Raw genomic sequence first — 14,877 nt, 5'->3', positions numbered from 1 at the left:
AAAATACAGTAGAACATCGTCCTTACATATTTAAAAAAAATCATGCAAGAAAAAATGTACAATCCAAAGTCAACAAAAACTTGTAAACGCAACCGTATTTGACATCTACATAATGCAAAGCGTTTCGCAACTTGTTGCGGTACAAGACGCCTACATATGCCGAGCATCGTGAGGTCCGAGCGCCCCGAGACGCGCATTGTTGTTTTTGAGGCATGGGCAAGGTTACGTTCGCGCTCCTCGAATTCGGCCTGAGTCAGCAGCTTCTACAGGCGGAGCATTTTGCTTCGAAGTTTTGACTTGCTCGCTTGGCGAGAATTGTTGTGGCACGAGACACCAACGCGCATTGAGCCCTAATTAGCTGGAGACATGCTTCGTTGTTTTTCTATTGCACAGTATTTTAAGACTCCAAAGGGAAACGAAAATACGGTACACTTGGCCACTTGAGAACTAAAGTCACTGATTCTCTGGCAAATGTGATATTTCAGACTCCCAATCACTCGGACTGTTTGGCGGGCCCCGTTGAGTCCGAATTATTGGTCGCCATTGTATATATTACAGTGGAACCCCGATTATACGTCCCCCGATTTTGCAACGTCCCTGGTTTTACGATGAATTACTGCAGTGCTGGTGAACTCCCCATAGAGACAATAAATTAACACCTCGGTTACATGACGCGAGATTACGCATGTCCCTTCTTATACGGCGACCGGCATGAAACTGCAAACCCAACGGTGGGCACAACGCTTGAGAAGCACCACCAGCTTCCGGCAGCTCCCTAGCGGCGCTGTCTCCTCCATCAAGAAGGGGACAGCGCCCCTTCTTTCCGGATAGCTTGGCCCGTTGCTCTTTATCTCGGCGTTTTTTCTCGGAAGCACCTGCTCCCATTGCCGGACATGATTGCGTATACAGTAAACAGTGATCTTGGTGCTGTGCCAAGCTTGCTACCTTCGTACTATGCCAAGAGCGCTGTCGGCCCCATACTTTGATGCGTCTGTTGCAGTCTCGTGAAACTATCTCCGAAAATTGTCACCCGAGAATACCGCCTTAGTGCATAGGAAAAGTGTGAAAGTGTTGCGAAAATCGAGCTGATTAGCCACTGGAAGGCACGCAGATAATTTTGGATACGTGTGTTAAGCATGCAAGGCTTCTCAAGCTTCTGTCGTTGGGTTTCCGGTTTCACACGGGTCAGCGTATCATGCCAACACTACTGGCTGCGACGTGATACGAGGACAACGCCACAGATGCTGCTGTGCTTCTGTCTACGTTCGTGGATGTGCTGCATAGCATCGACAACATTCGGAGATTAATCTGTGCAGGCAACGATGCTGTAGGTGACCTCCTTGCGGACGTTGTTGCGCTTGAAAGACAGCTCTTGCTGCGTGGCGCAAAGTCTATAAGAAATTGACCGATTTTCTTAAAGTCTGTAAATGAGAAAAGAAAGTTTTAGCATACCCGCCGGGGTGGCTCAGTCAGCTAAGGCGTTGCGCTGCTGAGCACGAGATCGCGGGATCGAATCCCGGCCGCGGCGGCCGCATTTCGGTGGAGGCGAAATGCAAAAACGCCCGTGTGCTTGCGTTGTAGTGCACGTTAAAGAACCCCAGGTGGTCAAAATTAATCCGGAGCCCTCCACTACGGCGTGCCTCATAATCAGAACTGGTTTTGGCACGTAAAACCCCAGAAAGAAAGAAGAACGTTTTAGCATGCTGGCGGACGTGGATCGTGGCACACAGTATGCTAAATTTCTCCAGTAAAGTGTGATTGGCACCTGCAATGCAGTATTCTTTTTGCATGTGCTGTTTGGGAGGTTGTGATTTCTGAATGCTGCAGAGTATTATCCTATAGCTTAAATTGAAGCTCCTCGCAACTCTTTCACATGAAACCGTGTATTATACAGTTGAATCTCGTTAATTCGAGCACTCTTAATTCGAACTGCCGATTTACTCGAACTGACGCTGTGGTCCCGTCAAAGTTATGTTTGTTTCAATAAGCGAAAACGCTCAGTAATTCGAACGCAAAAGCATTTGCGACGGTTAATTCGAACATACCGCGGACCGACAATGCTCTCAGCAGCGCGCCAAATAACGTGGCGGCGCCTCCGACCGGCATTGCTCCCTCACAGCCATAGAGCAAAAGCTTCGAAGAGACCCCTTAATGCAGCGGCGGAGGCCCAGTCCGGCCAATGAAACTGCCCACGCCGGCAAACGCTCGCTTCCCGATAATGACAGACAACGAAACTTTGGGGAGCGGGTTAAGCTGGCACTGGGCCAGCTGGACCAGCAGCACCGGCAAACGCTCGCTTCCCGATAACGGCAGAAAACGAAACGTCAGGGAGCGGGCTAAACTTTAATCTGCGCCAGCCGGCTGTACTGGCGGCGGGTGCGCACGGAGACAGTCAAAGGGGAGGGAGCTGCGAGGGAGCTGAGAGTGAGGGCTAGGGGAGCCACCGAAGCGACGGAGTTGCCGAGGCCAAATCCGCTTCCCTGCCGCCCTCCTCCCTCACCTTCGACAGTCTCTGCGCACGCCCGCCCGTCGCCATCCGGCGCCGTCCGCTCCCTGAAGTTTCGTTTGCTGCTGTTTTCGGGAACCTAGCGTTGGCCGGCGTGACCGGTTGCGCGCCGCAATATTTCACGATTTGCACCGTTCATGCATCGTGCTATTGTGTTCGAATACTTCAAAAGTACGTCCTTTCTTTAATTCGAAGAAATTTCCGGGCCCCTTCGAGTTCGAATTATCGAGGTTCGACTGTGTAACATCATTTTTGTTAATTGGAATATACGATGCCCGGATTATATGATGTATTCACATGGTCCCGAGAAAGTTGTATAATCAAGGTTCCACTATAATATGATATTGATATATGATATTGATAATATTTATGATATTGTAACAAGAAGAGAAAAGGAGGTTGAAGAAGAGGAGGTGGATGACGATCCCTGTGACGAGTAGTAACATCTCAACGACTATCTTCCTGATCGATCATCTCTGCCAGCCTTCGTCTGCAAATAAACGCACAACCATCTGTAACAATAATACTGATATTTTGAATATTTATTGATATTTTATGCTTTTCATGTACCTAATTGTTTTGCACGGCGCTATTTTTTATTAATTTAGCTTGTATTTTTCTATTCTTTCTACTGTACACATTTATTGTTCCGATTTATCTAAGAGCGTCATTGCAATGTTACACCGTGGAACCTTTTATAAATGTTCAACCTGTGTCTGTTCATTATGCAAGCTTGTATGCAAGAAACATCAAATACTACAAGCTAAGTTAATTGCATGCCACCTTGAAATACTGGCTCCTAAAGTCTCAGCAGGAAATATTTCTTGTGTGCAACAGGATAGGACTTGTAGCCCAAGCGGTAAGAAGCTTGTAGTGCAGGCACATAGGATGTGTACAGTGCTCACCGATTGAAACGCGACAATTTAGGCCTAACCAATGCGCATGCTTTTGTTTCCACCGTCAGTAGCTTGTGTGACATCGGCGCAATCTCGACGCGTACGCTTAGATCAGAGTCCAAGTCACCTTTCGTGACCAGATTCGAAGCAACAAGGCATGGTACTCTTGAGTAATTGCACAGAAAGAGTGTTCTACCCAAAATTTGCCTGTCGCGTTTCAATTCGTGAGCACTGTACCTTGATAACTGCAAGCAGTACAGCTTTACATATTTCAAAGTTTCCAACGCACTGTGGTGGTGCAGTGGCTATGGCATTGCACTGGTGAGCACAGGGTCGTGGGTTTGGTTCTCAGTCGCAGCTGATGCATTTTCATGGGGTTGAAGTCGCAGGAAACCCTCGTGTACTTAGATTTAGGTCCACGTTAAAGAACCCCAGGTGGTCAAAATTAATCCAGAGCCCTTCACTATGGCATCTCTCATAGCCTGAGTGTTGCTTTGGAATGTTAAACGGTCAATCAATGAACTAAAGTTTCTGGTTACTCCAATATTATTGTGTCACATTGTAGGGCTCTTTGTAGCTTCACTCCGGGAGCATTGTATTAAAAAAATGGCCTTGTTTTCCCCTCTGCCTCTTAAAAGGATGCATTGGAGTGGGCAGTGAAGTGTGGCCTGTGGGGCCACGCCCTGTCACTAGCTTCGAAGATGGATGCTAGGACGTATGCGAGCATCATGACTCGTTTCACGAACGCCCTGGCCATCAATGACCCGCTGCAGACCCTGTATCAGCATCTGTCTGGCCGGCAACCTGCGGCGGTCACTGTGAGTAGCAAGCACTCGCTAGGCCAGAATGGGGGGAAAAAAAGGCATGTGGGCTCAACAAAGGGCTACACTCCAGGTGTAAACCTCCTAGATTATATTGCAGCATCAAAGCATGCGTTATCGGGATTGTTGCATATATGGAGAAAGCGTGTGCATACACAGTTGGCCACAAAAGTTTACGGGACACGGAACTTGTGAAAAAGCTGAATTCCCGTAAAGTCTGGCCACATAGCCTTTAATTCAAAGTTTCACTGTGTAGTACTAGCGTTTGTGACCTACACAATGATCCGTTAAATTAGAAGTGCAATTGCTTAACAGAGCAGAGATTAACATTTGCCGTGGAACCTGTGTCTTGTAAACTTTTGGATGACCGAGCATGCCTGTGGCTGTTCAAGTGTGTAGTATGGCAATACTTGGGAGGTCTTCCTCAGAAGCTCTATAAGCATGGTGTTTAAGAGAAGCACTATTGCTGGCTTTTTGTCTAAGCATGTAGGAGTAGGTGAATAGTCTTGTTTAGGACTGCCAGGCGTTTGGGGGGCTTTTGCATGTTCAATGCCAGGTTTCTTTTTTTCTCTTTTTCTTCCAGCTGATGACTCACATTTTGTGCTAGTGGTGTACTAATACATTAGAACCTCATTAATAACGTGTATTCTTGTGTAAGGGCCACACACCTAATTTTCGCTGCAAATATTTCTGAAAAAGTTTGGGCCACCCTCCATTTTTCTAATGCACACACTTCGTCATCCACACCTGCACGGCGGTATCTCCCAACTGTGTAGATGTGATGACAGATGCATTACAGTCTCCTCTTCAGTTGTACAGTGCAGTCCACTTATAACAATATCAAGGAGAATGAAAAATCCGATCGTTATAACCGATCATCGCTATATCTGGACTGCCATTTAAAAAAACAAAAACAAAAAAGAATATATTTTTGAAGTCCCGAAAGCAAATTTGCCACTTGCGGTAAAAAAAATCGACGTTGTAGAAAGTAGGCTGGGAAAAACAAAACGTTTATTTATACCTCTAAATAGCGTCTCAATCGTTAGGCGTGCTGAGATAGAAATCTGCGCTTGCTTTCGCAGAAGTTTCGGATTCACAACCTCTGTGTGCATCGCGTCCAGCTGCTGCGCGAACACTGGCGTCTATAATTTAGCGTGCGTGAAATCAGTGAGCGACTCGATCGACGACATTGCACTTTGGTTGAACATCGGGGTCAGTGTCAATGACAGGTCATTGTCAATCTCGTTGTCACTGCCGCTACTGTCGTTGCCTCTGTTGCACAACGCCGCCGTCTATCAGATCAACGATTGCCCCAGCAGAGATCTCCTTGCAGAATGAGGCAGCACTACCTGCACTTAGAAACTCCTCCATCGAAGCACCACCTGTTTCATCGTCACTAGCGACGTGCTCCCAGAGTTCGGTAATGTCAGCGGCTTCCGCCGTGTTAGTTTCACCCATGAGGGTTTTGTCCTGGTGCACAAAGCCCGCCTTTTCCGTTGATCGGCATGGCCACTGCTTCTAGCCTTCATGATCGTGGCTCTCCCGGTTTTCATAATCGTCGATATCATCGACAATGCGAGCTCGTACTTCGAGTCTTGCTAAATTTGTAGCTTCATCTCGAGAGACACGGCTTGGCGCTTTGTTGGCGCACCTCCCGCTCCTTCCGCGCCGAATTTCCGCGTTCGCTGAGAGCGGGAGATTGTAAAGGCAGCTTAGGCCGCGCAGGCGTCACTCGCTTATCACTTTCTTCACCCCTCTCCTCTGAACGCTCGCGCAACCGCCGCCGCCGCGGACGCGAAGCAGCTGGCACCATCTTGTGCACGCTGCGCCAACTTGCGATGCTTTGCGTGGCTTTCGTTCGCAATCGGCACACGGGCGGGATGCGCTGCACGGTAATGGCGGCAAATACGAACTCGTGTAGGCAAACTTTCGCCCCGTCTTAGGAACAGGCAACTTAGGAAAGCAAATTTCACGATTATTCTGCATGAAAAACGCTGCCCAGAAGCAAGTTCTTGATCGTTATATCCGATATGCAGTGACCGTGAATAATATATCTTTATATATGGTTTTTTTTTCTCATAGCCCCAAGGCATAAGTTGATACTCTTAGGTTGACTCATCGTTTTAAGCGATATTTCGTTATATGTGGTATCGTTACATGTGGACTGCACTGTAATTGCAGTTGATAATCTTTTTCTGGTAAGCTCATTGACTTATTGGCATGATTACGAAATTAGTTTCCCTGTGCCCCACAGTTCGTGCTGTCATACTTTCAGTCTATGTCATAGACAGCTTGCTGCATGCCACTGCGTGTGTGAGCACCACATAACGGGGAGCTTGTGCTTTGTCCGTACATTGTCGTTCCCGCTCTGCCTGAAAAGTGTGTAGTTGTACAATTGCAACATTCAATTCACGTTTGTGGGGTCTCAGGCGTGCTTTTGGAACAAAGGAACAACACAGTAGTGGAAACAAACCAAAGGGGCATTTATTGCGCCTTCTATACAATAATCCAGCCAGCCGAATTGCAACTAGTGGAACATGCTGATGGGTGCTGACGAATCGAGGAAGCCCGACTCGCCAAGCAAGGATATCAAGCAAATATGTTTGCCTTTGCCAAAACAGAAACACCTAAGTCATTTGCGGCTGCATTCATGCGAACAGAGACGCGTTCGGACAATCATTGTGTTCATCCATCCCATGTCTGCAAAATGTGCTGGCGGGCTTCGGACGGCCGTGCACTGACGCTGTCTCCAAGCCAAAGATAAGGAAGCAAGTTCCTTTTTGCGCCCGTGTATGCGTGCCGTCAGGTGGCGCTCTCAGCAGAACACTTGCGCCATCTCTCGTACTACTGCGCAATTACACTGGCTTCTGCCGCGTTATGTGCTATGCGAGGAAGCCAGATTCCAGGAGATGCTAGAGCCATGTGGGGAAAACAGCATCAGGGGGCATGAGAAAGTCTAGCATTCGCACACGATCTGTGCAAAACGTAAAACCAAGCGAGTTTTTTTTTTTCACTGTGCAACCTTGTGGGCAGCGTGACCTCCAAGCTGGTGGTGTCCAAAGTCTGCTTCACCTTTGAATAGAGTGATATCAGCACAGTGCCTCAAGGCATCTCGGACAGCATATCAGTCTCCTCTTCAGTTGTTTCTCCAGTTGTCAACTAAGGGCCAGTGAAATTCCTATTCCGGCGCTACGTGGCTTGTCCTGTAGAGCTGTGTGCATGCATTTTTGCAACGTATAGATGCCACTTAGGTTATTGCCCAGGGGCTGCACGCCTTGTATGTGCTGTGAAATTGTGCAGTTAGTTTTCATTGCTCCTGTGCCGGCTGAAAGGTGCATGACTGCTATCGACTGTAACAATCTGTTCACATTTTGTGTGAAAACTGGTAGTTTTTTCATTATGCAATGTTACACGCGGCACAATGTATAAGCCAGCATCTCAGGACGGCTTCTTTTTGTAACAGCACGCTTGTGATGAACCAGATTTCAGCTGCTACATCTTTGTGGCTGTCTGCCAGTGGTGACAAATGGGGCAGTAAACAAAGCTAAAAAACAAAAAGAGGCTTCTCAAGGCTTCTCAATCTCTCCGGCACACGGTGACAACAGTTTTTCAAAGCAGATACGTATACATTTTCTTACTTTTTACTTTTGTATAGGGCACACCTAAGAATTACAGGCTCAAATGTATGAACAAAAATGCAGCCCTTACACAACAATACAGGGTATGTCCTGCATAAGATGAAATGCTGTCAAATTCAGCATTTTTTTGGATACATTAGAATTTCTTAGTTGGACAGATGGTACAAACCACAGTGGATGTTGTTTCGGTTCAGAAGATGCTCCTAGGGGTAGACATTTCTACTTAACAAATGAAACTCCCGAGTGCTTGTATTTCGAAGTTTAGAGCTCTCGTATTTTTCCTCCATAATGTGTGTGCAGTGCATAGCGGATGAAAAGTGGGGTGACTGGCGGCCCCATTTAGCCATGATCCTGTCCAACCCATCGTCACGCCCAGAAGTGGATGCTCGGAGCATCACTACCTTGGGCGATGTGCTCGGTGAGTGTGGTGCAGTCTAGAAATGCAAATTTGCAGCCTCCATCTTTTGCATAACTTTGAGTACGTGTAACACAATCGAATGTTGTAACTTTGAAAAATTCTTTTACTGGGTAAATAGGCTACAGCATAGACTGTGTATAGTGTATGTCGCCAGAGTCTCGAATATCCACACTATAACGAAAACGTTTTTCAAAGGCTATACATGTGCAACAGATGTAGACCAAGCTGCCGTGTGCATCTGAGAATTGAAGCATGCAACTGGGGCGTTCGCATTCATTTAAACTTACGAACATTGAAAGGGTAATGTCTGAGGACCTGCGGTCTTTGCATGAACCAGACTAAGTTAAAAAAACATAGCGAAAAGTAAGTAAGTCGCTCATTTTTGCGACCTGCTCGATTATTCGAAATTCCCTGCTGCCCTGCCACCATCTCCACAGAACAAAGGTAGAACGGTAACCGAAATTTCGGACGCCATGCAGTGTCTTGTTCGATTTTTCGGACTGATCGGCGTGCGTGCGATGTGGAAAACATGGCAACAGCCGGCCAAGTTGCCGACATTTAAGTGTTGCCCATGTCACTTGTGCCTTCACCTTCGCTATCAAGGTGTTTCCTTCATTTCCCACGTGCCGTGGAGCCACTGCGACGTGTTTCGTTGACTCTGCCACAACTTTGGTTGCCGACTACAGACAATGCACGCTGGTTAGGCCTAGCTGGCAGGGGTGTCAGGCGGCCCTGTGCATTGGGGGCACGTATAAATATTCCCTGGTGGTCAAAATTAATCTGCAGCCCCACTATGGTGTGCCTCATAATCAATGTGTGATTTTTGCGCGTAAAACCCCAGAATTCATTAATTCGTTCATCTATCTGGTCTGTGTATCTATGTTTGTATATAACCATTTTCCCGTCTACCTGGGTCACTCAGTAGTCAGTGGTCGAGTGGGAAGCGCATTGGGCTGCTGTGCTGAGGTAACTGGGTTTGAAACCAACCATCAGACTAACCTGGGTCACCTGATACGCGGCTCGCACTTTCGTCTCTCGCAGAGATTGGCCTTAATGAGCTGATGATAACTCGCAAGACCTATCTGCCCATAAAGCTAGGAAAGCTCTTCTGTATTTTGGGGGCAAACATCGAAGGAAAGCTTTCTATGCAATAATAGATTGCCATAAAACAGAAGTCCACTTTTAAACTAAAAATCTAAGATAATCAGTGCACATAACTTCACTACTTCTTCAGCTTCAGAGGGGAAGAAAAAGTGTTTCAATTCTCTAAATTCTATTCTCTACATGCTTAGAAGAAGTATTTAAGCGCTTAGACTTGGAAGGTTTAGTGATTCTATTCAGCAGACGTGTTGTTAAAAAAAAAGTATCTTCCAGACCTTCATGTAGAGCTGAGCTGTAATCAGTGCTGGCATACTAATTTGGTGCTCCCTTAAATAAGAGCATACCATACTGTACATCTTGATTCCTAGGTACCTGAGTTACTGATAGCTTGCAGCATTCTTATTATGCAATGCTAGTAGAGTCCTGAGCATGTACAGCACTGTGTTTTCTTGCTCAAAATTTGCAAGCATTAAACTTCAGGATATATTTTGGGATATTCAATTTGAAATCGACCATTTGGTATTCGCACACCCCTAATGAATACAGATGCAATGACCAGTAATAATAACTGAATGTTTTAGTTTTGTGAATAAAGCCTACATATATTGACCCAAGTACTATTCTCTATCCATGCAAGCAAGCCAGATATTTTTACTAGCTGCAGTTATATGCATTGTGTGCATAGCCCAGGGCTTTTATTCACTGTGCACATCACTGTGTGCCTGTGGTGATGCCTTCACCACCACACTGAGCAAGTTGCATGTTTGATTTACTCTTTGATTCCCACTTAACGTGGAATGTGTACTGGTTACTGCCTGAGGAGTGCATTTATGAATAAATGAATTCACGTTTTTCTTCCTCTGAATGCAGCTAGCCGTGGTTGCCTCTCAGCAGCGCACTTCTGCTACCTGATGGCCCAGGTGGAGTTTGGCACATATGCCTGCAAGTCAAGCAAAATGGTGCTGCTTGGATCCAGCCACCACACGTGCGTGAATTTTTTTTCTTGGCTGCTTACAAAATTTATTACGCAGGTTTCCTGTTCGCAACATTTTTAGGGATAACTTTCCCAGGCTCAGTGCAAGTTCTGTATGTTTTGTAAACCAAAGTGTGCCCTATTTTTGTCTTTCCAGGAAAAAAGAAATGGTTGTAATTGCTGTTAATCTTATTAAGTACAAGTCTGTTAAGTACATCATGACAGGCTGTGCTGGCCACATCCCGTCATGATGACGTTAAAGGGGTCTTGATACACTCCCAAGAAAGCTTGTTAGGCGGTACGTACCGTCTAACAAGCTTTCTTGCATCATCAATTGCATCATCACGGTTTGGCAATTTTGTTCGCTTTGTGCGGTGTACGTGACATTGATGTGCAGCGCTATGATCGATGGTTAAAAATGTAATGTGCGATATACATTTGCATGATATTGCGAGTATTACAAAAAAAACTGTGGTATTACAATTTACAGCCATTTTAATTGTCGCCTAATTACTTCGCACAGTCACAAGCAAGGTGGTGTAATCGTTGGAAAAATGCTTCAGCATGCTGAGCACGTGGCACGCCAGCATTCGTCTCGCACAAGTTGTAACCATAGAAGTGATGCCATAGCCTCCGAGATCGGACTGCATAACACCCGATCATGGAGGCCATGGTGTACCGATTTTTCTACGTAATACCGATGCCCTACTGCTGTTGGGCATCGCAGTTTTATGCCATGAGAGAGTGAAGTGTGGTGTTCAGAGCTGTGAAAATTCAAGTTGACAGTAATTGTCATTTTGCTTGTACAGTAAAGCCTCGTTAACTCGAATTAGTACAAACCGGAAAAAATTTCGAGATAAGCAGATTTTTCGGATAAGCAATATTGCGGGAATTACAGTGAAAACTCGAGTTTTTTCTAAAAAATTTGCCTCTACTGACCAGCTTTTAACATGAACTTCTATACTGGTTCTTCCCGTGTACATAGATTTAGGTGCACGTTAAAGAACCCCAGGTGGACCAAATTTCCGGAGTCCCCCACTACGGCGTGCCTCATAATCAGAACTGGTTTTGGCACGTAAAACCCCATAATTTAATTTAATTTACTGGTTCTTCGTAAAGGTTTCAAAGAAAAAAAATTTCAAGGAGAAACTCCTCCGGGAGTTGTTTAAGTATGCATAAGAAGCATTGTGCCACTTCCTCATCTCCCCGCAGCCCGGTGTCATTATCAGTGCTATGACACTTGATCTGGCCAGTACAAACGACGGCGCTGCGGTGACACAAACTGGTGCGGTTGGAGGTGCAAGGTGCATTGATAATGCAAGCAAAGTACTGCTGGTGGTGGCTTGTGCGCTGTTGACGTTCTGATCATCATAAGCCGTTATCACTCTTAGGCGCCTTGCCCATCCGTGTCGAACCATTATGAATCATGATCAAAGAACTCCGGTGGCAGGCACGGACCGATCAAACGTACTCTGGCACGGCCACGTTGACCGTATCTTGAAAGTGATCTTCTAAGCGCGCAGAGAGTGCCGACTGCTGGTAACTCCGCGCGCCGTGTTTTTGCTGCTTTGCTTGCGTTGAAGCACCAGGCGGCACGAAGGTAAAGTCTCTGGCTGCTGCAGGCTCAATCTTGAGAGTGATCGTCTTACGCGAGAGAGGGATGAACGGACAGTTTTCTCGTTAAATAAGCATAGAAATGCTTACGCATTTAAAATAAAAACGTACCAGAGATATCAACCAGCTCTGTTTTGTGGCACTGTGATTTTATGAAATGCAGAAAAAACTGCGTAAGGCTTCGCGGTAGCTCTTGGACCTAGAAAGGCATCCTCAAGCTGCTTCACACATCGCATGAGCCGATTGTTCCCGCCGCTGCACTCAGCTTTATTTCGCGGCAAGCGAAGCATCTTTCTTGTTTCAGCTGATGTCGGCACCACTCGAGGCCCTTCGTCGTTGTTGCCATCGTCTTCACCGTCTCCTTCGTTTGCAGCCATCCCAGCGATGACTCATTAAATTCACCTGTCAACGGTACATCCTACTCGCATAGTGCGTATTCGGCCCGCGGGCGTTGCATAGAATAAAATTAAAACGGAAATCACAACTCTGATGGTAAATCACGCGCGTTGCATAAAGAGAACAAAACAAACTGTGTCAAGCATGCTGTTTTGCAGGGCCTGCCTTTGCGCATGTCTCTCCGGTCACATGGCCTGCCACATGGTTGCTTGACAAAGTAGTTGTGCTGCTTGACTCCGACTTCAGGTTCGGGGAAAGCGCCGGCGTTGTGGTAGGCGCGATAGCCTCGCGCGAAGCTTGGTAAACGGTCCAGTGGTGGAGTTCTTTTCCCATTTTGAAGTTTCTGCAACCACTAACTTGGGTTTGTGTGCGTTGTCATAACTCCTTTTGCTTTTAGTTGTTTGGCATGCTAAGAAAACGTTTAGGGCTAAAATAGTGGCCTTAAAATAGTGTTGCAAGACCCCTGTATGTCTGACCCATGCATATCGCTTTCTGCAAGAAAGAACAATGGACTGTGCAGCTCACATTTATCTCTGCATAATATGTCAAATCAGTTCTGCAGGCTGATATTCAGTGTCCCTGCACTTGAGTTGTTGATTACGGTTAATTTAGCCTCGCACTGCTATCTGCTATCCTTCCTGTTAGCTTAATGGTAGAGCAAACGCACTGACAAGGCTCCAACATTTGCTCCTCAAACTAGGACAAAGTTTTCTTCAGCTATGAGGCTTCAACTGTAAATGTGCCAAAACTTTGCTACCAGTCGACGGGGTGGCGGACAGTAACTTGTCGTGGCAAGGTGACCTCCAGTATGTTCAGACCAGTAAACCGCTTTGGTGATTGGGTCCGAGGTCACAGGCTAGAGTGGTGGCTGTAAGCTGAGATTGGGTCCAAGGGTGACATGCGAGCAACTACCGTGGACACTTTCACGAAGTTTGTTTTTGTGCTTACTAGGGTGGAATGATGAAAGCTTGCGTGTAGGCAGAAAGGTCCAAACTGAATTTGTGAATCACAGCCTAATCTGGAAACGTTGCGCAGTCAAAGGTTGTGCGCATATATCTGCACTTCGCGATAGTGCGCTACGCACGTCGAGCTGCGCGACGAATGAAAGCAAACCGCCCCCCCTCAGTGTCAATAATCGCGGTATTACAAGTAGATGGTATATATCAATCAAGCACAGCACAGGGCAAAATTAAGTCAATTTTTCATGTGGCTGGCGGGGGGTTGTAAAAAAAAGCAATTAAGTAATTGTACTGCTAAGTTTGCTTTATTGGACTTCTCGCGTTGTATAACCAGCGACTACATACTGCTTTCTCATGGCTTGCCCACTGTAACAGCTCCATGTAATATATAGTTTGCAACCGCTTTCATAAACCTGCTTTGAAAGTCTATTTTACTGCTCCAAAATGGTAAGGGCCAGTAGCATCACTGAGTGGTTTAACAGTTGCACCCATTGGGCTAAAAGTGGTCCTTCGTACCATCCTGCTGCAAAACGGCATTTTAACGGAAAATTGGGCTAAGCCTGCACTGCATAAAGCAAAAGAGCAAAAGCCACCTTTCGTTGATGCTGCCTCGGTAGTAAAACTGAAGCTAAAACCTGAGGAATGCCATTGTCGTCATTATCATCATCATCCTACAAGCCAATGGAGTGGCCATATCCACGGATATAGCCGATGGCATCAGTTCTTCATTTGCTGTTTTTGTGCTTCTGTTCTCTTCGGCGGATATTCCAATGTACTGCCACTATACAATATTGTTGTTTGTGCCATTTTTGCTGCGGTTCAGTATACAGTCGAACCCGTTTATTACGAACGCAAAAGTTCCGTGAAAAGTAGTCGTTATATTCGTAGTTCGTTATATGTGAACTCGTCCTTAAAGATTCTCAAAAATTAGCCGGACTGATGCTGGTGTCATCAGTTACCATTCGGTATTACTTTAGTCTGAAAACGAGATTTTCAGTGTTCCCGGTGTGTTTCCGCACATAGATGCAAACTTCGTTATTCGAAACGTCCATCTAAAGAGCGAAATAAGGCGTCGTGTAGCTCTTTCAAAATGGCACCCGGTTCCAATCACCTGTCATTTCGAAACTGGAAGCTCAGCCGCCATATTTCATTCGATACCTTGTGATATATCTTACTACCAGAGGGCATGACTGTATTCTGCACAAGAGAGCGAAGCGTTCTAGTTCTCGAGTAGCGTAAACTTCGGAAACTACTGCAGCATGCCGCCATTCTGCGAAGGTCTCGGGCATCATGGTCTTGGCATCAACTGCGCGTCTAACACAAGAGCTGTAATGTTACGTTATCTCTGTTGCTTCCGGCTACAAAAAAAATTTAATGTTCGAAAGGCAGAATGTCGCGCCGCGAACTGTTATCAGCAATCGGCAATGAGTAAATGAAGTGCTGCTGAACCGTGATCTCCTGATAATGGTGTAGAAAATGCCAACCCTTTCCAAAATTGTGTGGCGGCAGCGTGTGGGGCAGCGTTCATGCCGACTCGGGCCACGTGGGTGTCCAC

General features: G+C 46.2%; 1 protein-coding gene across 8 annotated transcripts in view; it reads left to right on the top strand.

Moving 5' to 3' along the window:
* Nucleotides 1–14,877, top strand: part of LOC119437407 (uncharacterized) — a 408,649-nt gene that overhangs the window by 286,952 nt on the left and 106,820 nt on the right. For all 8 annotated transcript variants that reach the window (XM_049660503.1, XM_049660506.1, XM_049660507.1 and 5 more), the window contains 3 exons: nucleotides 4,041–4,220; nucleotides 8,162–8,279; nucleotides 10,251–10,365. In XM_049660503.1, the coding sequence (XP_049516460.1) occupies nucleotides 4,041–4,220; nucleotides 8,162–8,279; nucleotides 10,251–10,365 (413 nt within the window). The remainder of the gene's footprint in view (nucleotides 1–4,040; nucleotides 4,221–8,161; nucleotides 8,280–10,250; nucleotides 10,366–14,877) is intronic.

The sequence above is a fragment of the Dermacentor silvarum genome, chromosome 1, assembly GCF_013339745.2.
Source record: "Dermacentor silvarum isolate Dsil-2018 chromosome 1, BIME_Dsil_1.4, whole genome shotgun sequence".
Classification (NCBI taxonomy): Eukaryota; Metazoa; Arthropoda; class Arachnida; order Ixodida; family Ixodidae; genus Dermacentor; species Dermacentor silvarum.
The sequence above is the reverse complement of the archived record's forward strand: the minus strand, read 5'-3'. Positions and strand labels throughout refer to the sequence as shown.